Source organism: Wallemia ichthyophaga, assembly GCF_000400465.1.
Source record: "Wallemia ichthyophaga EXF-994 unplaced genomic scaffold scaffold6, whole genome shotgun sequence".
NCBI lineage: Eukaryota > Fungi > Basidiomycota > Wallemiomycetes > Wallemiales > Wallemiaceae > Wallemia > Wallemia ichthyophaga.
Window position 1 is genome coordinate 445,723 of NW_008806279.1, and position 25,204 is coordinate 470,926.

Consider the following 25,204-nt stretch of genomic DNA (forward strand, 5'->3'; position numbering starts at 1 on the left):
ATGTAGAGAATTGTCCTCATAATTCATCGGCCATTCCTAACTTATCTGCAGCGAGAATGTGATCACAGATGAAATGGAGAATGAAGTTACGTTACACGTTCCAATTTGGCCGTGTATCTGGAAGAAATCACGCGTTGCTCGCGCTGTAAGCGTCAAACTTTATAAAATTTCCAGAACAACTCAATTTAGAGTTGACTCAAGTGATCGTCTGCTATCGTTGCAACATCCAACACGTAAACGTAAATGGTAAGCGTGGAGGGGAGTATATTGAGGAATTTCGCTTAAAGACACATGCAGAGCAATAAGGCTATTGATCCTGAAAAGTTATTCGCGTTGGAGGAACGCGTCGGTAAAGGATCATTTGGTGAAGTCTACAAGGGGTGAGTGGGGATCGCTTGTATCGCATCATCACACCCAACAATCGCTACAGGTACGATAAGCGCAATAACTCTCAAGTCGCTGTTAAGATAATAGACTTGGAATCCGCCGAGGATGAAATAGAGGACATACAAGAGGAAATAAACATATTATCACAAATGGACTCTAAATTCGTTACAAAGTATGTCGGATTGTTGTTTTGTTCCTTCTAACACGCGCAGATACCACGGCTCATACTTGAAGAAGACTCACTTATGGATTATCATGGAATTCTGCTCAGGTGGCAGCTGCTCTGAGCTCATGAAGCCCGGCTTGATTAAAGAGGAGTTTATTGCTATCCTTATACGTGAATTACTTTGTGGTTTACTTTACTTGCACAATCAAGGTAAACTACACAGGGACATCAAAGCAGCAAATGTTCTTTTAAACTCATCTGGCGATGTAAAGCTGGCTGACTTTGGTGTAAGTGGTCAACTCACCTCCACAATGACAAAGAAGAATACCTTCGTTGGTACTCCTTATTGGATGAGCCCTGAAGTTATCAAACAATCTGGCTACGATCACAAAGCTGATATCTGGTCTTTGGGTATCACTGCTATCGAATTAGCTCAAGGTACTCCCCCATATGCTGATCTACACCCTATGAAAGTTCTCTTCTTGATACCCAAAAACAGCCCTCCTTCTTTGGACGGCAATTACTCTAAACTGTTCAAGGAATTTGTCAGCTTATGTCTACAAAGAGACCCCAAAATGAGACCAAGTGCGCGAGAATTGCTTAAGCACAAGTTCATAAAAGGCGCTAAAAAGACTTCTCATCTAACAGAGCTGATTGAGCGTTTAGATAGATTCAAAATGGCAGGTGGTCTCTCGAAGTCTGCGAATAAGGGTGATATGCTCGTCGATCAAAATACTCTAGGTGGACAATCTGAGGACTTGTGGGATTTTGGTACTATTCAGGGTACACAGAGAGGGGGATTTGCACCACAATCCATACGCAATCAACCAGTTCCACCGCTGCCAACAGACATACCACCTCCAACTCAACAGAATATGCAAGCGTATAATCAGGCTTATGCTCCACAAATACACCATAAAGACTACGCTAGAACAGCACAAACAAATGAAAAGGAGACCAAACTTAACGAAAACGACATGCTTCGGTCTACATCTCGTATGACAATCGAGGATGGAGTGACAAACCGCTCCTACAGATCAGGCAGTACTCTGCGGGCAGGTCTCGTGAGAGATAGGGAAATGAAGCAGAGCAAGGAGCGTGATCCACTGCATAATCTCAGCAACAAGCCATCGCCATCACCATCACCCACCAAATCCACAATGGGATACGTGGATACGCTTAAAGGTGGTAAGGCTGCTGCTGGTGGTGGTAGGTCAAGCACAGCTTCTACTTATAGAGATCTGCCACCGATTCCCAAAGATGTAAAATCTCCAGCCCAAAACAGCATACTTAACACGCCTGACTCATTTATAGGCTCACATAGGAGTGAATTGTTGCCAACAGCTGCTACATATGACAGTCCAGTTATTTCAGATGGTATTGGTCCTGGCACGGACAGTATGGCGAGTAGACAGCCACCGCCAACACCATATTCATACCAAGATGATCAAAGCATTAATAGGAGCGATAGTGGAATGACATCGGAGAGCACAGTGGAGTATGATGAGCAAATTCTGGAGCAGAGGACAATGCTGGACGCAGTTGTACACCCGGTGCTAGACACAATAACGCGCAAGGTAGATACTGTTGACGCGAATATGGCGGTAAATTCACTCAAGAATGCATTTGATACTGCCGAGGGATTGATACCTGGACTGACGAATTATTTTATATCTGAAGTGGTTGAGTCCGTCGAGAGGGATGAATGAATATCAAACAATGAAACACGTAGTGTCTTGTATAATTATGTCTTAGAAAATAAAATGATTTTTATTTAACTGGAATCTGACCTTCCTTTTTGGGTGGAATGGATTTAGCATTTGCGTCGATATTTGCATTTACAGCTAGCGTTACTCCCAACGGTCACTAAAACCACGACCAGAAAATGAAGTTATTCAACGGTGGTAACAAGCCTAAGATGAACTTCAAGCTCTCGACGAGTATGCCTTCTTTTTATTCCATGGGATACGCGTTTGTCGGTCTCTGCGCGTCTCTCTGCGCATTAGTCGCCATGTGCTATGAGACAGATGAGTTCGGCAACGAGGGCCCATTTTCCCCTGGCCAAACATCCGGAGAGGCATGGCCCAACGTCTTCCTCAATTTCGCTATCGTGTTGGCCTACTTCCTCAGTGACTACATGGGCACTCTCCACCTCTACAGAATTCAGCTGTCTATATTCAACGCTGCTTCATTTGCCCTTGCCGTTGTTACCGTCAACCGCAAGATATACGAGCGCGAATCATCCGCTGAGGCGGTAGGCGCCGCGTTCCTTATCTTGGCGATATTGAATGTGAGTGATTTCTTACGCGATGTTCATAGAGCTGAAAAAGCTAGGTACTCTCCATCCTGCACCTTACAAGCGAGCCAAACACACCAGTCGCGGGCGTATTCAGAATGTGCACTGCTCCTACTTTCGGCAGCTTATCCAGTGGCGGTGGTGGCGGAATAAGCTCACACCCCCAAGCCATGCGCAACACGTCCACCTCGAACCCCTTCTCGAACCTCAATAAGCTGAATCGTCAGGACTCTACATCGTACGACAGCAACTCTCATTCAGGATTCTGGAGCAACCGCAACACAAACACACAGCAGCCAGTGATGCAACAGCAACAGCCACCACAACAACACACACAACCACCACAGCCAATGATGCAACCACCAGCAGCAGTAGCACCAATCCAACACACAGCCAGCCCAGGCGCACCTACATCCCACTACGGTTCTGCACACGGTAGCTTGGGCAATAGAACCGCAAATACACCAAGCGACGGCTTGCACCATTCGAATGTCTCAAGCGCCCCAGGTAGTGGAAGCGGTAGCGGTACAACTGGCGCACATATCCCAGATCACGAATTGGCACAGGCGAGATGTTTATACGCTTACTCGGCTAGTCCTGACGACCCTAATGAGATATCGTTCACTAAGGGCGAAACGCTCCTCGTTGTGGATAACTCTGGCAAGTGGTGGAGAGTTCGCAAACCGAATGGTATGGGTGAGGGTATTGCGCCTTCCAATTACCTGAATATGGTTTAGAAAGTATTGGTCTATTCAATACGTGCGAGCTTCGTGCCTCTATAAATTAAGTTATTCACTCCCTTTAATACGCTTTTTAAAGTATTTTTGTATTATCTACTGTCTCTCGTATTGTCATGAACGGTTTTACCTTGAATGAGTAGTGCATGGGTATATGTGAATTTTTTCGCTTGTGCTGTGGCACAAGGGCGGCAAGATGGAGTTGGATATGTATCGCAGATACACGACAACTTTAATAACTCGGTAAGACAATGAAATGGCTTAACATTTACCCACAATGCGCGTATTTTCAAAGCACAGGGCTTGTCAAGGATAAACAAAGTCAATCATCAAAACACGCGGTGGAAAGAGGGAATGTCAACGAATAAAGAGTTCTTTGTACTTCGCAGGAGTGAAATAGGAGATGATATCAAGCAATTTATAGCTGAGCAAGTCGACAGTGCTCGCGAGCTTATAGATACGGCAAATAGGTGGAAGCTGACGCGCCTGCGCGACAAGCATGGTGTGGAATGTCGCAGCACCACGATCGAAGGCAGCAAGTGGCATGTGAGGCTATCGCAGCACCCGACGCCATCGTATCAGAAGTTCAAGGAGGTGTTGCTGCACGACCACACAGCTCACGAGGCTGAGTATGTGGAAGCCATCAAATCACACAGTCTGGTAGAATACATCAGTCCACAGGCTCAGATATTCAAAATAACTTATCGCATGCCACCGGGTATCGCTACTCGAGATTTTACGCCGCTGGTACTGACGCACGAGGAGGATGGCGGAGAGGGATATTCAGCGCAGTTTTTCGTTATCAGTATTGCCACTGATCATCCAAACGCCCCGCCAGATGAAACGAATAAGGTCGTCAGAGCAAAGTATACATCAATAGAGCGTGTGAGAGAGACAAAGAAAGGCGTAGAGTGGATTACAGCGACGACAAGTACTGCTGCAGGATTCTTGCCTGATGGGCTCACGAATTTGATGTTACCAAACGAGTTGGCCAAGGTGGGTAGATATGCGCTTAAAGAATGCTCATTGAAATGTGATTAGGATGTGCCTTTGTTTTTAAACTACTGTAAAGAATAGTACATGAACAGAGAAGACACGGGGTAGACGGACGCGGAAGACGCGGAAGCCGGAGATAAAGCAGTGCGTATTAGCACAACTCACAGCTAGTTGATACATTTTTTACATTTCGCTAAAAGAGCTCAATTTGTCCTTGGGATGCTACGTCCATCACACCGTCTCTTAAAAATGACAGAATGGACGGCAAAACACGTCAGGCAGACGTATATAGACTACTTTAAAGAAAAGCACAATCACAGCTTCGTGCCTTCTTCATCTTCCATCCCTTACGAAGATCCAACGCTTCTGTTCGCAAATGCTGGAATGAACCAATACAAATCCATCTTCCTCGGTACGGCTGATAAGAACTCCCCATTCGGTCAACTCAAAAGAGCTGTCAATTCACAGAAATGCGTTAGAGCCGGTGGAAAGCACAATGACCTCGACGACGTTGGAAAGGACACTTACCACCACACTTTCTTCGAAATGCTTGGTAATTGGAGCTTTGGTGATTACTTCAAGAAAGAAGCTATCGAAATGGCTTGGAAGTTGCTCGTCGATGTCTACAAACTCAACCCAGACCAACTCTACGTTACTTACTTCGAAGGCGATCAATCTCAAGGCTTAGAACCTGACTTTGAAGCCAGAGATATTTGGAGAAACCTTGGTTTATCTGATGACCACATTCTCACCGGTGATGCAAAAGATAACTTCTGGGGTGTGTTATACGTCCTTTATCATTTCAGAATCTAACAAACACCTTTAGAAATGGGTGCTACCGGTCCTTGTGGTCCTTGCTCAGAAATTCATTACGACCGAATTGGTGGCCGAAACGCTGCACACATTGTCAACGCGGACGATCCAGACGTTATCGAAATCTGGAACAATGTCTTTATGCAATTCAACCGTGAAGCAGACGGAAGTCTCAGACCGCTGCCTGCCAAGCACATTGATACTGGTTTAGGTTTCGAGAGATTAGTTTCCATCTTGCAAAACAAATCATCCAACTACGACACCGACGTCTTCACTCCTATCTTCGACAAAATCCAACAGCTCACCAGAGCTCGCCCATACGCTGGCAAACTCGGTGCTGAGGATGTCGACGGCATAGACACTGCTTACAGAGTTGTCGCTGATCACGTTCGTACTCTTACTTTCACTATAAGTGACGGTGGTGTACCAAACAATGTCGGTAGAGGCTACGTTCTCAGACGCATCTTGAGAAGAGGCTCTCGCTACGTAAGAAAGAAGTTTGGTGTCGCTATCGGTAGCTTCTTCTCTTCTCTCGCTCCAGTTGTGATTGAGCAAATGGGAGGCATGTTCCCAGAGATCACTAATAAATATGACGATCTCAAGGAGATTTTAGATGAGGAGGAGGAATCATTTAGTAGAACGCTCGATAGAGGTGAGAAGCTCTTCGAAAGCTTCGCCCAAAAAGCTCTTCAAACACCTCAAAAGCAGCTTGGTGGTAAGGAGGCGTGGAGATTGTATGACACTTACGGTTTTCCTGTTGATTTGACTCTCTTGATGGCAGAAGAAGCTGGGCTGACCATCAACCAAGAAGAGTTCGAGAAGGCTAGGCAGGAGTCACATGAATTGTCCAAGTCTACAAAGAAAAAAGGTGAAGCGGAGAGTGTCAAATTTGATGTACACGATTTAGCTGCCCTCGACTCGAACAAGATTACCAAGACGGATGACAGCTTCAAGTACACACTTGGTACCATCAACTCCAAGGTCGTTTCCATCTTCCAAAACCGTCAATTTTACAACTCCACTAAAGACTTGGATTCCACCAAACCGTTCGGTGTTCTCCTCGACAAGACCAACTTCTATGCTGAAAGCGGTGGTCAAGAAAACGATACAGGTATTATCTCTATCGACGGTGTATCAGACTTTGGTGTGGATGATGTCCAGTCCTACTCTGGTTATGTGCTGCACTCGGGTGTATTAAAGTATGGTGAACTGAAAGTAAATGACGATGTCATCTCAACATACGACGAGTTACGTAGATGGCCAATCAAAAACAACCATACAGGTACACATTTGCTCAACTATGCGCTTAAGGAGGTTTTAGGTGATCACATTGACCAGAAGGGATCTTTGGTCGCCCCAACGAAATTGAGATTCGACTTCAATCACAAGTCAGGCTTGAACGTTGATGAGCTAACTAAGATTGAAGATATATGCGATCAATTCATCAAGAGGAATGTTGCAGTGTTCTCTCAAGAGTTTAACCTCGACGACGCAAAGAAGATTCCAGGATTGAGGGCTGTGTTTGGTGAAGTGTACCCAGATCCTGTTAGAGTTGTGTCTGTCGAATTCAACCCACAGGATATCAAACAAGACATAGAGAATCCAAAGTGGTCCAAGTCATCGATTGAGTTCTGTGGTGGTACGCATGTGAACACTACTGGTGAAATTAAGCTATTCAAGATTATCGAAGAGTCTTCAATCGCTAAGGGCATTAGAAGAATAATAGCAGTCACTGCAGATGATGCTATTGAAGTTATTAGAAAGTCATCAGAATTGCAAAATAAGCTACAATTCATCAACGGTTTCAGTGACGTGAATGAGAAGGACTTGCAATTAAAGAATTTTGTTGCTGAGCTTGGCCAGGCTGAGATTTCTACTATCAGTAAAATCAAATTGAGAGACGAGTTTAACAAGATTAAGAAGGTGGTAGATGATCACAAGAAAGCTCAGGCAGCTAAAGAGGCAAAGATTGCGCAAGATACAATCAAGAACTACTTTAATGAACACGAGAGCGAGTCTCACTTTGTGGGTCAAATTGAGCTCGGCTCCAACGTCAAAGCTCTCAGTGCGGCTTTGTCAGCCGCTAGACCACTTAACAAGACTGTTTATGTCTTTAGCGTTGACAGAGAAGCTAAGAAGATCGCTCATCAGTGTTACATACCTAAAGATAAGCTCAACGACTCCTTCAATGCTAAGTTGTGGGCAGCAAAGGTTGCTGAAGTTGTCGGTGGAAAGGTGTGTATGAAGTTCCTGTTTGGATACTCTGTTGACATGAATGATAGGCTGGTGGTAAAGACGACAGTGCTCAGGGTGTTGGTAGCGAAGTTGACAAAATCGACGAAGCCATCAATGTCGCCAAGTCTCTCCTCTAGGTTATGCTTAGTGCTTTTTGGAAACAGCATCACTTTTATTCCTTCTGTAAAAATTTGGTCTATATTTATCAAAATCAGTCTGTTGAATGTGAATGGATGAATTTGCGGTTAATGAAAAAAAAACCTTTTGATATTACCAATTTTGGCTGTGGTTGTTGAATCCTTTTTGTTGATGCGGAGGATAAGGACGCCCACTCGTGTCGTTCACGTTGAGGGCCGGCGCATGCGTACCCTGCTGCGTACCCTGTTGCCGATTAGACTGAACTTGTGGATGGGAAGCGGATGCTTGCGGTGCTAGTGGTCTGTTACCCGTCAATGATGGAGCAGACAAGCGCGCTTTCGTCCGCTGTACATGCTGGGGACGCATACTTTGTTGTTGAGTTGGTGGCATACTCTGACTGGTGTACACGCCGCGACCCATATTTTGCCCTACTCCCCCTGCAGAATTAGCATTAGGATTGTGGTAAGGATTTTGATTGATATTAGGACTAGGTGTCACACTTCTCCCATTCCCCGGAAAGGGCATGGAGGGTTGAAGTTTTGCTGGGCGAACTGTCTGAGGAGTTTGGAAAGTCTGCGCAGATTGCGTCGATTGTCTTTTCATCGCATCGATCTGAGATTGAAGCGATGTAAATTGGCGTTTAATCTCACCCAACGAGATTTTCGTACGAAGGCTGTCCTGCTGTAGTTCTTCATTTTGACTAGTCAAGACGCCTATACGATTGTTCTGTGCATAAATTTCATCTTCATTCTTCTTGCTCTTCTCCTTATACAGCTCTTCCACTCGCTTCATTTCAGCACGCATAGAGTCAGTTGCATCTGTTAGTACCTGACTCGTCAAGGTGTTTGACGAAGCTAACATCTTGTTAGCCGATTCTTTGGTATCATCCACTCTCATGTTTAAATCTTGCAATAAGGGGTCCATTTCTCGCAACTCGCGCCTAATGTACTCCTTTGCGCCTTGTATTTCACGTTTTGTGTACTCCTCCAACCTATCAATATCATTGCTCATCTTTTCGTAAATATCGTTACGAGTAGTTCTGAAACCTTCCTTGAGGGAATTGATAGAATTCGTTTGTGCGCTAATAGTGTTCTTTATTTCCGAGCTTCTAGGTGAAAGATCTTGATTATTTGGATTATTTGTGGTAATCTTCTTGAATTCATTAAATGTGAATTCCTTAAAGTCATTGAATTTGTTCAAATCAACAAAGTCTTCGGCATTATTGACAGCTTTAACGTTGCTTTGGCAAAGCTCATTCAATTCGACTAACAACTCTCCAGCTAATTCGGTAGCTAACTTGCCAGCAATGCTCATGGAATGCTCTAGTTGAGCTATGCGCAGATCAAATTTGTGCAAGTCTTTTTGATAGTTGGTTGAGGAAATGCCAATCGAGTTACATCCAAATGAGGACTTTATAGATTGCTTCTGTTCAAATGTCTCAATTAGATCATTTTCTGATCTCTTCATTTCCAAATTTTTGTTGATTATCTCATTCAATTTGATGGCGAGATTTTCGTATAAGCTAGATTGTGATGGTTGCACGGGTTGAGTCTCTACGATTTGCTGCATGTTCACATCTGCACTATCCTCGACTTGTTCAGATGGTGTTGTAACGTTTGATGTTTGATTTGGAGATTTTGGAGCTGCTTGTGGTGCAAAGTTTGGAAGTATCTCTGGTGTTGCATCTTTAACATGCTGTTTTGTTGGTTCTTGTTCTGGCTGTTTTGATGATTTGAGCTTTTTAGGGGGTGAAGTTGACCTTATTGAAGCACTATGTTTTGCTTGTTGAGCTGATTCTTGTTGATATGGCTTCTGAGGCACAGATTGAGGCATGGGAGTAGATTTAGGAGGGTGCTGAGGCTGTTGAGTTGCTAGCGTGTGCTTCTTTGATTCTTCGAGCTTATAATATTCATTTTCCTGTCTAGGCTTTTTCTTTATAGAATCATTAGGGTCATTTATCAGGTCAGTACCTCTATTCCTCTTGATAGCAGGATGTTGAGTTGAATGAATTGGTTGGGAAGTTGAAGCTGTAGGAGGTGGACCAATCCTGTTAGCTAAAGAACTCGAAGCTGTTCCTGGGTTAGAGCTTCTTGAGCCTCCGATTCTGTCGAGTAATCTTTTGCTGGAGTTGGTATTGCTGGAGTTGGTATTGCTGTTGGTGGTGGTGTTAGTGTGGGTGTGGGTGTTGCTGTTGGTATTTCTACTGTCATTAACGCTGGTGTTGCTACTACTACTACTACTACTACTACTGCTACTACTCCCACTACTCGGCGCTCTCTCCATTCTGTTGAGCAATTTCATCGCTTATCACCGTACAAGTGGAAAAGCCATTCATTGATTTTGCTAAATTTATTTTATTTTTTACCCAATATTGTGAACACTGTACCAAGAGTACTGTTGACAGTATGTAAGGTTTCTTGTAGCTCTGAAACTCTATGTGATAATCCATCAATCCTTTTATTAAGCTTAGCTACGTGACCTTCGTTGAGTACGTCTAGTGTGTATAAATTTTGTCTAAATTCTTGAATACGCGTGTCTAGCTCTGTGCTTAGCTTGTTTGTTGCGTCTAAAGATGCTGTTGCTTGATTTGGGAGATCGTACGCGTCATTAAGCTCATCACGCTCCATGATAACCTGAGCAGCCACCTTTACGACTCCCTCACCATCCTCTATCTCTCTACTCAGCTTCTTATATCGCTCTTCTAGCACATCCAACTCCTCCTGATATCGCTGTTTCACTATCTTCGCGCAGCTTTGATCACCGAAAGAGCCCTTAAGTAATTCCCTGCGCTTGAAAATTTCATACAATTCATCCCTCTGGCTTCTTATATTTAAATGTGTACTGTGGATCGATTATCTGTGAAACTCCTCTTTACCTTGAACCAAAACTCACTCAATCAACTCATTCAACAAATCCCCTTTACTTGTTCCAGCCCTTTCGTTACCGCCTATGTTTACACCTAGACTACCACTCGCGTCTGTCATGGCTCTTATCAAGAATATTTCATTCAATTTCTATTTCTACATTCAATTTCTATTTTTTATCTTTCCCTTGGGTTTCTTCCTTCTCCTTGTCGTTTGCGCAGAAGTTGTCTTTGATTTTTCCCCATAGTGATGAGTTTGATGAGTTTGATGAGTTTCTATTTACATCTCCGTCTCCATCTGTTGCCTTTGCGTCTGACGAATCTGCATCGTCTTTCTTATCTATGTCATCCTTCTCCCCTGCGTTTACCTCCTTCACCCCTTTGCTCTCCTGCGCCTTCCTCACTTCCTCAGTCACGCTTGGATACTTTCTCCGCACGGCGTTGCCTTCAGTGACATCAGAAAACTCTTCAACGATCTCTCTTTGTAATGGTGTGAGGTTGCGAGGGACCTGTACCTGGAATCCGACCATCAGATCTCCCTTCTCGCCACCTCTGCCGATCCTAGGCACACCCTTGCCTCTAAGCACCATCTCTTCACCGGGCTGTGTACCACTAGGCACGCGTATATCAACCTCGCCATCTAGCGTAGGTATTCTCAGTCTCCCACCGAGCATTGCGACGTGAAGAGGTACTTTAGCATTATGGAATAGATGCATGCCCTGTCTGCTGAAATCTTTGCTTGGTGAGACACCGATCCGCACGAATAAATCACCAGTAGGACCATCGCCGCTTATTGGTGCGTCTCCTTTACCACTCACTTTAACTCTCATTCCATCTTCTACACCGGCAGGAATCTTCACTTCGACTGCACCCTTACCACGTACTTTACCTACACCATCACAGCTATCGCACTCATCGCCTTTCTTGATGGAAGAACCGGAACCTTGACAGACTTGACAAGTAGATGCAACCTGGAAACCGCCCTGGATAACGAAAGTGCGCGTACCCATACCGTTGCACGCCTTGCATGTTGATCTAGATTTACCTCTTTTAAGACCATTACCTTTGCAAGTGCCACAGTTTTTGAGTGGTTTAGTGTCCAGATTTACTGTCTTGCCTTTAGCAGCGTCGAGGAAGGGAATATTTACGTTGAGCTCAATGTCGTCGCCGCGAGTGACTGTGCTGCCACCGAAGCCACCTCTACCACCACCGCCAGCCCCACTTCCGAAAAGCTGTTCAAAGAGATCAGATGCATTGCCACCACCGAAGCCACCGCCAAAGCTGCCACCGCCACCGAATGGGAAACCACCACCGAAAGCATCACCAAAGCCACCAAAACCACCTGCACCACCGAAAGGACCACCGCGGCTGCCATACATGTTTGGATCAAAGCCTTGTTGTTGAGAGGCAGGACCGAATTGATCGTAGTTCTTCCTCTTTGTATCGTCGGATAAAGTTTCCCAAGCGGATTGGATTTCAACGAATTTTTCTTTAGCGTTTGGATCTTTGTTGGTGTCAGGGTGGAATTTTCTAGCAAGCTGTGTGAGTTGTGAGTTGAGTGTAGCCCAAATCCACACGGCAAACTCACTTGGTAGAAGGATTTCTTGATTTCAGAAGTGGGAGCATCTTTGTTAACACCAAGTACTTGATAAGGGTCTTTGGTCTGTAAAGATGGAGACGTTGATCTGAATGATAATTTTGTGGATGTACTAAACTGCTTGCTACGCCTGCAGAGGCTTCTAGATAGGCTTCTGGTTGGTGTAGACGTGCTGTTTGAAAGCTGGAATGAAATCTGTAGCTGCTTCTGTGTAACTCTCATTATTATCTTTTATCGTATTCTAGGACTTGGTGGAATCCTGGAGAGAGAAGACGGGCGAAAGGCAAATCATTGGCTTAAATTTGAATGAATGATGGATATATCTTATTATGTATTCTTGGTAGTCTCAACAGGCTCATCAGGCTCACTCCCACTCCCACTCTCACTTCCACTCCCACTCCCTGTGCTATCAGCCACATCGTCGTCATCCACAACATCCTCATCATCCATAACCTTTTGTACTTGAGATTCCTTATAAGCCTCTCTGATCCAGTCATTTGAGTTATCCACTCCACTCAAAACATCCAATGGTTTCTGATCGTGCTTATTTTTCACGTTGAAGTTTGCACCAGCCTCGATAAGCTCAGTTACTGTAATTTCTCAACTAGACAGCCCAGCTAGACGCTCCACTTACATATATACTCTCTAGCCCTTCTATCCATCTTATCGTCACGCATCAGTACGTGCAACGGCGTGTCACCTTCAATCCTGTTCTGTGGATCGACATCCGCATTATCAAACGTAAGCAATCCATCCAAAACACTTATTGAAGTGTTCTTCACTGCATAATGTAACGCAGTGTTACCCAATCCATCCTTGTAGTTTATATCAAACGGTGTTCCACTTTCTCCAACTTTGTCTGCCTCCTCAAAAACCTCATCTAGCAAATTCTCATCATCCTGCTTAGCTGCATGTAATAGCCTCTCGTCTGTTGATATCATAACATCTAAGCTTAGTCTTCTACTTGCCTATACCAAACTCACGTGTTATCTTTATGTCTTGCTCGTTCATTAGTATCTTCTTCACGTTATCCTCTGAATATCAAACAATCAAACAATTTCAGTGATGATTGACGTGTTGTGAGTTTATTGTACATTACAAGTGTGTTTTGTAAAATTATTTGCCAACTTGCATCACTTCCTCATAATACAATAAATAGATACATCTTTTTACAAGTTGGTATTAGCGATTGTTAGCGACTGTGAACAGCGTTAGACGGTCTGTTGGGTATTTCCTGATCCTTATATAACTCACCTTGGTCGCATTCATCGTCTTGTAAATACCAACAAGTCGATTACTCAATTCAAACATATCATTCCTGAAACACAAATCAGCACCTTGTACGTTCCAAGCTCTCTTGCTCACCTCAACGATATGATAATGAACTGCGCATCTTTCGTCCTGTCCTTGATATAGTTTGCCACAATCGACACATTTCTGAAATCGAGGGCCGCATCAATCTCATCCATAAAGTAGAGTGGCGTGGGCTGAAAAATTTAGCAAATACTCGGTTTATGCCTGATCGGCACCCACCTTATATGCATGCAACGCAAACACTAAGGCCAGCGAGCTCAATGTCTTTTCACCACCAGAAAGATTACTGATATTCTTCCAACTCTTCTTTGGCGGCATGACCGAGAAGATGATGCCCTCGCTGAATGGATCCAGTGAATCAACTAGCTCAAGCTCGGCATTACCACCGAGTGTTATCATCTGTGCGTATTATATCAGTATTGTTAGCCAATTTACCCCCACTCACCTGGTACATCTCTTTCAATTTGGATGATATTATCGTGAACCCATGCATAAACTCATCCAATCGCTTTTTACGCAGCTCATCGTATGTGCTCTTAGCTTCATCTCTACGACGAGTCACATCCTGGACATCAGCAGCTCGATCTCTGTATTCCTTTTTGCGCGATTTGTATTCTGCTAGCACCTCTAGATTCACCGTTGACTTCTCCACCTTATCTTCGGCTCGTACTATCTCCTTCTTAAGCACATCCAGCTGTATTTCTTGGATTTCTTCCTGCGAGTATGTTTCAAGCTGTGCAGACGCTGGTTTAGGTGGTTGCTTTGTCTGTGTTGGCTGTGGTTGTGGTAATGATGCTTCATCCTCTTCCATCTTTTCATCACCCTCACCTTCACCCTCTTGCTGGATTGAAGGTTCATCCGATTGAGCTAGCGCAGACTCCTGTTCCTCCTCATCGTCCACATCTTGCAATGTAAGTTTGCCCAGTCGTTCTCTATAGATACCTATTTTATTTTCAGAATCCTTGAGTATGTTGGTCGTCTCATCCATCTGTCCTTTCAGGTCCGTCTCGAGAGCGTTGAACGACTGCATAGCCAATGCCTCATTATCAAGCTGCGCCTTGACTTCATTCAACTCCTCCTGCTTTCCTTCCAGCGCATCTCTCACTTTGTCAACCTCACTTCTCACTCCCTTAGCCTTCGACAGTTGTTGATCGTTTTTCTCGCTCACTGCACTAATCTCCTCTTCCAATTTGGCGAGTTTCTTCTCATTATCCTTGACGCTCTTCGCGTAACGACTAATGTCTTTATTAGACTTGGACAGTGAAACCTCAGCCTTGGTTATGCGCTCACTACACAAACCCATCATCATCTTGGTTGAGTCGACTTTACTTTTCTGCGCGCGCAGCTTGACACCACCGACCTCCAATATCTTCTCCTGGAGCTGTTCTATCTCGCTTTCAATTGATGATGTCTTGTCCACCAGCTTATCTACCTCTTTCTTCAGCTTGCTCATTTCCGTATCGAGTGACTTGATACGTTTCGAATCTCCAGCATCTGGCTTACTCTCCTCTTTCATCTTCCTCGCATGTTTTTCAGCCTCGCTTATCCGTTTCGTGAAAGTAGCCTGGTCGAGTTCAGCCTTTTCAGCCTGAATTTCGAGCTCAGGCGCAAGCTTTCTCAGTCCGCCACATTCGTTTTCAATACTGGCCACTTTCTCTAAAATCTCTCTGAGCTTCTCCTCAACTTTTTCGCGCTCGCTCTCTAGCTGATTGACGGTATCCATCGTCACGGTGTCGGTAGGGTTAGCGAAAGACGAGCCCATTCCGCCGCGCAAGACCCGCTGTCCACCACCCGACATTGCTCCCGATGCCTCAATAACATTGCCCTGCAAACTAACGACACGCCATCTGTTTTTTCCATAGGCGATGCGGTTGCCCTGCGTAAGGTCTTGCGCTACGAGTGTATTTCCGAGTGCCTTGTAGAACGCCGGTATGTACTCCTTTTTGCGCGGCTGAACAAGATCAATCAGACGCGGCGCATCCTCCGGTGTAGCTAACTTTACTGGCGTTTTACCGGCAAGTTGCTCCAGCACTATGAAAGTAGCTCTACCGACATTATTCTCACGGAGATGAGCAATGCATGTCTGCGCAGCTTGCACTGTATCGACGACGAAATTATTTAGCCCTCCGCAGGCCGTCGTTATTGCAATGTCGTACTTGTCGTGAATCACTCCCAAGCTGCCCAAGCGGCCATGAAAGCCAGAAACTCGACCTGTGTCCCGCAACCGTGTCAGACTTGCCAACACAGCATCTTGGGAGCGGTTTGCAGTGAGTGAAGAACGCGCCTCATCGGCTTTGTGGCGTGCTTGGCTGAGATGGCGACGCATATTCCCTTCTTCTTTTCTCAAATCGCTCAATTGTGATTCAAGTTGGCTCATCTCAGCGGATACTCGCTGACGTTCCGATTGGATGTCAGTAGCAGACGATTTCTTCGTTTCAACTTGATCCTTGACTGCTTGCAGCTGCTCATCCGCTTCTGCAGCAGCTTTTTGCGCACTATCGGCCTTGGATGAGAGGAGGTCGCGCTCAGAGTCTGCAACGTCAATCTTCGTCTGCAGGTCGGACAGCTTGGCTTGCCATGGCTGCAGCTCTTTCTGCTTCGATTCGATCTGATCAGTGAAAACTTGTGTTTTGCCTTGGATACGTAATCAGATGGTGCTGTTGAGAGTATTATGATACGCTCTTACCTTTCAGTGAATCTATGATAGATTCTAGCTTTCCTTCCTCTGCGCCTAAGCCAGCCTCATGACTCTCAGTCTCAGCGCGAGCTTTCTCCATCTCCTCAGTGAGCTCGGTGATATTGTGTTGAGCTGTCTTGTGTGCGTGCGAGTCATCCGCCAGAGACTTTTTCAGCTTTTTAATCTTGCTATTGAGATCTTTCATCTTAACGTCGAGTTTTACATTCTCTTTGTTTTTGTCTTCGTGCGACTTTGTTATACGCTTCATCTCACTTTCCATACCCTTGCACTCCTTCTCGAGACGTTTGTGTTCAGCTTCGAGGTCGCAGAGAGCATCTTTACGACCTGAGACTTTGGATTCTTCCGAGTGGAGTTGGGTTGAGATTTCTTGGAGGTGTTCATTGCACACGGAGATGTTGTTTGTAAGATCGAAGAGATAGCGTTGGTAGAGAACGTTTTTCTTACGAGCTACAGAATTGCAGTCTTTGAGATAAGACTCAGCCTCATCTTTGTGACCCTCTAAACGATCCTTCTCCTTTTCAACGATACGAAGTCTACTGAGACGCTCACTGCGCTCATCAGAGAGCTTATCCATGTCGACCAGGCTGTCCTCGATGGGCTGCTTGTAGGTGACTGTGCCAACGATGTCTTCAAGGTACTCAAGCAAGCCATCCTCATGCGGAGAAGGGGCTTTGCTTTTCATTTGAGCGATGGATTCAACCTCGCCCTGTAGAATGAGGAATCTATTATGATCAAGGTCGATGCCTCTGCCTTTGAGGAGGTTTGTGACGGTAGCGTAGTTGGAAGATTCGCCGTCGATCAAATACTTTGACTGATTGTTCCTCATTGCCATTCTAGTAACAACAAGCTGGCTATTGGGTACAATTTGGAAATCCTCGCTGCCAGGCTCATCGAAAATCTCCCTGAAGTGAACCTCCACAGCGCAATGATCAAAATTTGGGTGTTCTGCGCTGTTATGTATCAACTCAGATAGCTTCGATTGACGCATCTTGTTGGCACGATAACCGAAAACGAAGAGTAACGCGTCGATAGTGTTGCTCTTTCCACTTCCATTTGGTCCAACGATAGAGGAGAATGACTTTACCCGTTTCAGCTGTGCACTCTACGCGCAAACACGCGTACTCACTTTATGAAATGGTCCAATAACCTGAGTACCCGCGAATGATTTGAAATTTATAAGTGCTAGCTGGTGTATCACTAGCCGTGACCGCTTTGGTTTCTCTTCTGGCTGTTCTGGCTGCTCTGGCTGCTTGTTCGACTCTCCAAGCACATCATCACTCATCGTGGTTGATAACAAAGAACATTTTATCATTTTCTACATTTATTCATTAATTTTATATCATCTACCACTCCTCTTCATCCGCTCCTGGCTGCCGACGCTTTGAAAGTGCGGCTGCAAGATCATTTCCGAACCCAGCCCCTCCATTAGTTGGCATACTCATTTGAGGCGCATCACCAGGCGCATCACCATTCATACCTGGCTTTGGTTTTGGTTTTGGTGCTACAGCTGGCTTGGCCTTGACTGGCGGTGGTGCCTTCTTCGTCCCATTCGATGGCGCGCTCGTAGGAGCAGGAGCAGGCGCAGGCGCAGGAGCCGGTGCAGGTGCAGGTGGCACTGCCCTAGCTGCTGGCTTAGGCTGCTGCTGCGGCTGTGGTGCTTTATTCAAATACGTAGACGGACACCACCCCTCAACCCCTCTGTCATTCCTAACAAGCCACCAGCCTGTACAAATTACTTGTTAGTTGCATTCCCTTTAAAACCGCCGAACCAACCTGACGCATCCTGATTCAAAACTTCTACTACTTCATCTTTCCCTAGTGACAGCTCCCCACTTTCTTGGGTATCGAAGGGATGGACACTTTTCCACAGGTCCTTTGCCGGCGAGGCAGGTCTGGCCGGTGGCCGTGGTGGAGTGGCGGGAGTAGGTGCTGGTGCTGGTGCTGGAGGAGCTGCTGCCGCACCTTTACCTCCACCTCCTGCCTTGGTCCCAGCCTCGTGCACAGCTGGCACTGGAGGTGTTGTCCTGACCGCTGGTGCAGGCACCGGCGTACTCAACGAAGGCTTACCTTTCCCTCCAGGTAACGGAACACTGCGTGGTGCTGCTGTTGACCTTGGCGCTCCCCTCTTGGTAGCCATCTTGGCTGGTCGCGCTTTTCGTGGAACAGGTGGTCTCGACACACTTGATGCTGGCTCTCCACCTCCAATAGTAATAGTGTGAGATTTGTATCCTGCGCCGCTGATCTTCTCCTGTGCCTTCACTGCCGATGTGTCCCCTTTGACTGCCTTGATCTGCGCCTTTTTGTCCTTCTTTTTGGTATAATCGATAGTTGGTCCTGCGTTTACAGTTATCGTCCCACCTGCGACTCTATTTAGCTGGGTGACAAGCTCAGTCTTGAACTTGACTATTAATATTGGGTCGCCTTCTTCAGTAGCTCCCAAGTTGAGCACTATAAAGTCATCTTGAAGATTGGAGAATGAAACTCCTTTGACCGAACCTACGAGGATCTTACGTTCTACAGTCGTTCCTTCTTTGGTGGTCACGACAATGTAGAATGCTTTATTCGTCAAGACTATGAACCTCGGACTTGGTTTTGACGTTCTTCCCAACCTAGAAACCATGATCTCTGCGCGAGAGGAGAAAGATACTGGCTCTGCCTTGCCAATCCCACAGGTGCGGCTGAGCATTTCACCAGTAGGACTACCGCCGTTGACGTCCAAGTAATCACCCATGAATCTTCTCTGACTGACTAGTGAGAATTTTCTTCTCTCCTTTCTATTGTCCAGCAATTGGTGTCCGTATGTTCTTATTTTCTCATAAGCGATACCCTCCTTCTTCGACATCCAGAATCGTTGGATCTTCTGCGCGCTCTCTTGTCTTCTACGGAGATAGGCACGCCATGAACGCTGGATCTTACTGGCCATGTTGTGCCAGTATTTGTCTCTCATAGTTTCCAAAGCGAAAAGTGTTTCAGGATTCTTGATGAATGCCTTTGTTATACCCAACTGCCATTCGTCCTTGGCTATGCCGGTGTCAGTGAGCATCTGTGCGCATCCAGATCTAGCGTCTCCCTGCCAGATATAATCGCCTGCGTAACTGGTAGATGGGGATAAGAGGTAAAATCGTTCAATCATTTTTTCAAAAGAATTTCTATACGCAAATCCTGCTCTTCTAACTCTTATATTCTCTTGCAATCCTAGATATTTAATTTGGTGAAGTATTGCAGCATCGTCGTACTCTGTGGGTGATCTATTTGAATTGGGTTTAATGGTACGTATGTAAGATGGCTGAGATGCCATAAGCTTTTCCACTAGCAAGTTTGCAGATACCTATATCGAGTGAGCTTGGGGCACAACTTTTACGGCAATGACTCACTTTAATTCTGTCACCGGCAGTAGGTGGTCTCTTTTTCGAGTTAGGATCAGGTCTCTCTGGGAACAATCCTTGTAGGAATGAATTGCTAGATTCGTCGATAAGGTTCAAAAGATCCTTCAACAGTGCATCTTTATTCTTGTCTGTCATTTGCTGGATGTTGTAAGTGACATCACCTGCATAATGCTTGATGACAAATTTAGATCCGCGGAGGTTGAAGTGCGGGTTGTTCGAGACCATGTTCAGACGTTGGGCAAATGAGTTGTCAGCCGCGGCGGGGTCCGCATGGGCAGTAGCACATGCATCGTTGAGTGCAGCAAAGATACCAGGGGGACGCTTCTCTTCAATCAAATCACAGACAATCTTGTTGTTGAAGAACTTGATAGGCTGCCATTGAATCTGTTCCATGGCATACTCTTCCTGTTCTTTCTTGAGAGTCAGCTCGATGAAGATCTGCTGAAGCTTTTCGTTGACGTAGTTGATACAGAGCTGTTCGAAAGAGTTATCGTCAAAAATCTCAAATCCGTAGATATCAAGAATACCGATGACGTAGTCGCTCGCTTGAGCTGGTGCAAGAGATCTATTGATACGGCTAACGATCCACTCGAACAGGTTGTTGTATATGGCTTTGGAAAAAGCATCGCGAACTGAGGTGGCCTGAGCTGGGTTGAGGGGCACTTCATAGACTGATCCACGTCTACCACCTCTCTGAGTTTCCATGACGCGACACGTGACTGCCTTTTCTAACGATGCCTTACTCACTTGGAGCAGGTAAGCGATGAACTCGAGTGTGTCTGGGTCGTCAGGTTGGGCATTTCCGTCATCGTTTTCAACAAAGACTATGTTACCGAGCCAAAGGATCGAGGCAAGCATTCGGAAGATCTCGTTTTGCTCTTCGCCGCTAAGACCTATTATGTTCATTGCGTCGATTGTCTCTGAGAAGTCTTTTTCGTCATTGATACCGGCTACATCCAAGCAACCAGCGCGGGAGGTATACACATAAGCGTCAGGGCCTTGTAAACCGAATGCCTCTGGTAGCGCGTGTGAGCGAAGGAAGTGTAAGAAGAGCTTGCATACCTCTCTGTGCTTGGGAAGCACCCTTTGTGAGCTGATAGAATATGTGGAAGTCACGTTCGTCGTTAATTTGACCAACAACACGGCCCTGAGTGATGTTAAAAAGAGCACTATCAATTAAACAGTTTTCCCACCTTTTCCAGCAAGTAGTTAGTGATTCTGGCACCAACAGGCTCGCCAGAACGATTGAACATAATCTCGAGATACTTTCCATGTCTACTTGAGTTGTTGTTTCTGAGCGTCTTTGCACAACCGAAGCTCTCAAGCAAGGGGTTTGTAGCTAGGACCATATCCTTGATACCCTGGATCGAACTATCATGACCGCCAGAGACTTCAGCGATATACTGCATGATGCGTTTGGCAGCCTCAGTCTTACCGGCACCAGATTCACCGGAGATGATAACGCATTGGTTCTCCTGATACGCGGACATATTGTAATACATGGATTCGGCAATAGCGTAAACGTGTGGGGTCATTTCGAGCCTGTTCTTGCCCTTGTAAGAGCGAAGGATGTCTTCCGTGTAAATGCCCAAGTCTTTGAATGGATTTATTGAAATCAATACGTGTCCAATGTACGTGTAGATCTCGCCAACTTGGAAACGTTTCTTGAGATTTTCGTTGATGGATTCATTGGATATGGTCGTAAGGAGCGTCATGTCAGAAACGCCAGCTTGCTTCTTCTTGAAGCTGTCCTTCCAATCTGCCTGTAGCGATCATCAGCCACTGCTGTGATGCGCTGTTATACAACCGACCTTGGCTATTTGCTTATCAGGCTTTGCTTTGTTCCCAGATTTCTTTGAAATAGCCTGTGCAACTCATTAGATTGATTTTAGCCTATGCGCGTCACTCACCATGACGTTGTAGTTCAAGGATTATCGCGCAGTTGAATTTGTCAATTATTATCCTATGTATAATTATGAAGCATGTTGATTATATCATTTACCAGCTATTCGAGTGCTTTTGCCTCACATTCCATCACTCTTTTAAAAATTTCACCTTGTGACCACATTGCCTAAATGAATCCTTTGTTGCGAAAATTAATATTTGATTCACTCACAATTACTTAGTTACCGTTCTATACGCTTTTAAGGGGTACCTCATTAAACGACCCCAGTGTCCAGGACTGATGCCGATGCGATCGGTCTAAGAGGTTCGAGCTGTCATAAAAAGTAAGATTTACACGCCTTGAATAGATCTATGGGAGTATACTGTTTTATACCTGGATTTGTAAGAGTTTTGCGTCTATTCTCAGGGATTGTGTCCGTGTTTCATTGTTCAGGAGATATAACGCCGACTTCAATATACTTCTAACATTTCAGCAAATCGGAAGTCTATATACAAATACTACATACAATCGAGATCACGAAGATATGCCACTGCGTATCATCTATTTTGGCATATGGGACATGGCGTGCCGAATCAACAGGCCAAACAAGTTGTGTTAAAGTCAATTTTCCCCTTAAATTTCAAGGGGGAGGACGTCTGACACTTTGTTTGAAATTGGTCGCTCACTCAGGCACCCACCCGCCGCTCCGAGACTTGCATTGTGAAATTGGCCGGGTTGAAACAACTTACGTGTGCAGTCGCATCTTCATTTGAAAAGCAACATCAATGCAAAATGAAATCCAGCACGCCAAACACAGCAGCAGCGCATCAGGCGGAGGCGCCAGCATCAGCATCAGTTCCCACAAATTAGTGCCCTCAGCGGCATCATCGAGCGTTTCCAATATCGATGACGCTTTCTTATCAGCCCAAAATGCCTTCCAGGGATGGAAAAGACTACACACGATTAGCGCAAAGACATTCTTCTAAAAGCAGCTCACATCACCAGAAAACGGGTAAGTGAAATGCACAAAGCGTATACGTCTGAACAAGAAATCAACAAGTACTTTGTTCAATATCTCGTCATCGCCGCGTGCCATCTAATCGAAGCAACTGCTAGTGTTATTGCGGCCGCTGTGACAGAAGACATACCACCAAACAGGCGCGAAAACGATGATAATTACCTCTTTAAACGGGAACTACTGGGAATCTACCTGACAATGGCGCCGTGGAGCGTGCCGATCAATTTTTCCATCAAACCCATCATTAATTGCTTTGGCAGCAGGCAGCACAGTACTCGTGCGCAACTCTGCAATCACGCTTAAAATTCAGCTCATCTGGCACAGCATCTTTCAGGAAGCCGGGTTGCCTGATGGTTGTCTTAACATTATCCACAGCTCCCGCGAAAGCACACCTTCGGTAATCGAGAAGATTCTCGCTGACAATCGTCTCAGAGAAGTCTGCTTTAGTCGCTCATCGAATCTTGGTAGGCAGATGGGTAGATTGTCAGACTACTATTTGAAGCCTTCCGAACTGGAGGCGAGTTGAGTATTGAGTTTTAGTGAAAACACCTCTCTAATACTCTATCAGATCGTTGGAACGTGTTCAATTATAGTGCTTAATGAGGCATATCTCCCCACAGCCGTCAACAACACATTTTATTATGTCTGGTTTAATTCCGGACATGTGTGCAAATCTGTGGAGAGGGTGATTGTAGGTTCATCTTCATACTAGAAGCTTATTGAGAATTTCAAGAGGATTGCCCCACCACCATCCTCCTCATCGATCGCTATGTCTAGCCGACGAAACTCCCATAAGGCACCGAGATCGTCGTTGGCAGCTGGCCTCTATCAAAGGTCGACATTGAGTCGAACAAACTTCCAAACATCCTCCTCACTGATGTCAATTCTGGTATGGCAAAATGACAGGATACATTCGGACCTCTTGCAATCATCCAGAAATCAAAGCAGAAGGAGGGAGTGAGGGAAGATGATACTATCGGGAACCAAGCAAACGATACACACTGCGGATCGACCACTAGTGTCTAGTCGAAGAATATCGATCGCGCTCTTAAGTTCGGCAGGAGTATCGATGTCAGCGTGCTGTATATCAATGAAGGTCTCATCGGTATTAAAGGCGTAGGTCTGTCTGCAGGATCTAAGGACCCGGCCGAGGGCTTCAAGAACAGCGCAGAAGGTATTAGACAATTCACTCAGATCAAAACACATACCATCGCTTTGTAATTAGCTTCTTTCTAAAGTAGTTTATTTAAACAAAGCTGCTAGGGATGTAAGGAGTGCTTAATGTGACTAGTGTCGTGTTCCGATTTGTAATGACATGTTGCAGAAAGAGCAAATAGCTATCTTGAAATACACATTCATAATATTACGACATCTGCGATTTCAACGCACTCTTTACTAGACATTTACTATCGTTATTTGACTTCCTTATTCACTTAGTTAAGCCATATCCCCGATTTCAGAGTTGAGGCGACCCCACATTTTCTCCCAATCAATTACATTCAATAGAATTGCAACAATCTTGAATGTCAACAGATTTTCCCTGGAGCCATATTAGATTCCTGTGGACGCTATGTTCCGGAAAATGTAAATCGCGTTTATAGAGCCGAATACTTGAGGATTTTTGAGTGCTTGTACTTTCAGCCAGCTAGAAAGGCTCGTTTTTATCAACAGAATGCGTCAAGTCTTCACTATATATACCCTATAGCATGCCACAGAGCGATGTCGGATTCCAATTTCCGAAAAGACTGCAGGGCGCAATTAGAGGCTCAGGGATATAGTTCTAGCAACATCTTTAAAATATCATTCAGAGCTATTTATAACTATTTTGCATTTGGAGATCACCAAAACTTGTAAATCAGCCATCTGAGATGAGATAGGCGTTAGTCGAGAAATCCAGCTTAGGAGATATTGAGGGATGGTTGATATAGAGATGTATTTTTTATGCTGAATATGTCATGAAATTGATGTTATCGCTAAATTGTTCAAATTGTCAGGATATGATGTCTCTGCGTTCGGTTTCTACACTTTCCTTGGTAATTTTCAGGACTTCTCGAACATAATTTATTCAATAGAATATCTCTTATTACTGCAAGCGTCTTTAAGTACTAAGACAAATACTCAATTTACCCTTTAATCCCATGAAATCATCTTGAAGTCATTAGGTATAAAGAGATGAGTCCTGGATGAGTGCTTGTGGGGTGGGACACTAGGAATGACTTTGGTGATATATTAATGTATGTATGAATATCCTTTACTCATCCATGACACAATAATTCTGTAAGTGAGCGGACAACAAAAAGGACAAAGAATGGCAGACTGAATCAATCAAATTATAAGTGAAAGAGGCAAGAGAAGCATTTTCATCTCGCAAATATAGACAAGATAATAATCGGGGCTTTGAAACCATGGTACCAACCATATTGAGTGATGGATTTGTGGTTGAAGAGAGTTCACAGGGTGGTCGATGAATCAAGCAAATATATCATTAAAGTAAAACGATAATGTCTTAATTTCCCCAAGACCAAATGCAAAAACAGGTGATAATGATATGACAATGCCTTTGATATCTAAGAAAAACTTAGCAACCTGCGAAGCAATAAGACGACTACAGACTCGGACTTGATTGAGATGTCTTTCACTAGTTCACCTGTAGCATTGTTAATCAACCAGTTGAT

At 44.9% G+C, this 25,204-nt stretch overlaps 10 protein-coding genes across 10 annotated transcripts; 4 read left to right on the top strand and 6 right to left on the bottom strand.

Annotated features, from left to right (window-relative positions):
• Positions 1-291: 291 nt before the first annotated feature.
• On the top strand, positions 292-2,262 carry J056_004051 (Serine/threonine-protein kinase svkA; the record flags this gene model as incomplete). The annotated part of the gene is made up of 3 exons (XM_009269260.1): positions 292-380; positions 431-559; positions 600-2,262. The coding sequence occupies 3 exons, from the start codon at positions 292-294 to the stop codon at positions 2,260-2,262; spliced, it is 1,881 nt and encodes a 626-aa protein (XP_009267535.1).
• Positions 2,263-2,438: 176 nt separating this feature from the next.
• J056_005002 (SHO1 osmosensor) lies at positions 2,439-3,586 on the top strand (the record flags this gene model as incomplete). Its single annotated transcript, XM_059571736.1, has 2 exons — positions 2,439-2,843; positions 2,888-3,586. 2 exons carry the CDS (start codon positions 2,439-2,441, stop codon positions 3,584-3,586), a joined length of 1,104 nt encoding a protein of 367 aa, XP_059427719.1.
• Positions 3,587-4,801: 1,215 nt separating this feature from the next.
• Positions 4,802-7,767, top strand: J056_004052 (Alanine--tRNA ligase; the record flags this gene model as incomplete). The annotated part of the gene is made up of 3 exons (XM_009269261.2): positions 4,802-5,360; positions 5,409-7,630; positions 7,678-7,767. The coding sequence occupies 3 exons, from the start codon at positions 4,802-4,804 to the stop codon at positions 7,765-7,767; spliced, it is 2,871 nt and encodes a 956-aa protein (XP_009267536.2).
• A 133-nt stretch (positions 7,768-7,900) lies between these two features.
• Positions 7,901-10,069, bottom strand: J056_004053 (uncharacterized protein; the record flags this gene model as incomplete). Its single annotated transcript, XM_009269262.1, has 1 exon — positions 7,901-10,069. One exon carries the CDS (start codon positions 10,067-10,069, stop codon positions 7,901-7,903), a length of 2,169 nt encoding a protein of 722 aa, XP_009267537.1.
• A 53-nt stretch (positions 10,070-10,122) lies between these two features.
• On the bottom strand, positions 10,123-10,752 carry J056_004054 (uncharacterized protein; the record flags this gene model as incomplete). The annotated part of the gene is made up of 2 exons (XM_009269263.1): positions 10,123-10,609; positions 10,661-10,752. 2 exons carry the CDS (start codon positions 10,750-10,752, stop codon positions 10,123-10,125), a joined length of 579 nt encoding a protein of 192 aa, XP_009267538.1.
• A 49-nt stretch (positions 10,753-10,801) lies between these two features.
• Positions 10,802-12,450, bottom strand: J056_004055 (uncharacterized protein; the record flags this gene model as incomplete). Its single annotated transcript, XM_009269264.1, has 2 exons — positions 10,802-12,169; positions 12,220-12,450. The coding sequence occupies 2 exons, from the start codon at positions 12,448-12,450 to the stop codon at positions 10,802-10,804; spliced, it is 1,599 nt and encodes a 532-aa protein (XP_009267539.1).
• A 105-nt stretch (positions 12,451-12,555) lies between these two features.
• Positions 12,556-13,169, bottom strand: J056_004056 (Ankyrin repeat-containing protein; the record flags this gene model as incomplete). Its single annotated transcript, XM_009269265.1, has 2 exons — positions 12,556-12,818; positions 12,863-13,169. The coding sequence occupies 2 exons, from the start codon at positions 13,167-13,169 to the stop codon at positions 12,556-12,558; spliced, it is 570 nt and encodes a 189-aa protein (XP_009267540.1).
• A 228-nt stretch (positions 13,170-13,397) lies between these two features.
• On the bottom strand, positions 13,398-17,522 carry J056_004057 (Structural maintenance of chromosomes protein 4; the record flags this gene model as incomplete). The annotated part of the gene is made up of 7 exons (XM_009269266.1): positions 13,398-13,427; positions 13,483-13,546; positions 13,594-13,715; positions 13,762-13,941; positions 13,988-16,176; positions 16,229-17,318; positions 17,367-17,522. 7 exons carry the CDS (start codon positions 17,520-17,522, stop codon positions 13,398-13,400), a joined length of 3,831 nt encoding a protein of 1,276 aa, XP_009267541.1.
• A 61-nt stretch (positions 17,523-17,583) lies between these two features.
• Positions 17,584-22,230, bottom strand: J056_004058 (Myosin-1; the record flags this gene model as incomplete). The annotated part of the gene is made up of 7 exons (XM_009269267.1): positions 17,584-17,963; positions 18,014-19,568; positions 19,615-20,642; positions 20,689-20,773; positions 20,820-21,389; positions 21,438-21,491; positions 22,210-22,230. The coding sequence occupies 7 exons, from the start codon at positions 22,228-22,230 to the stop codon at positions 17,584-17,586; spliced, it is 3,693 nt and encodes a 1,230-aa protein (XP_009267542.1).
• Positions 22,231-22,532: 302 nt separating this feature from the next.
• Positions 22,533-23,055, top strand: J056_004059 (uncharacterized protein; the record flags this gene model as incomplete). The annotated part of the gene is made up of 3 exons (XM_009269268.1): positions 22,533-22,742; positions 22,790-22,806; positions 22,854-23,055. The coding sequence occupies 3 exons, from the start codon at positions 22,533-22,535 to the stop codon at positions 23,053-23,055; spliced, it is 429 nt and encodes a 142-aa protein (XP_009267543.1).
• Positions 23,056-25,204: the final 2,149 nt, after the last annotated feature.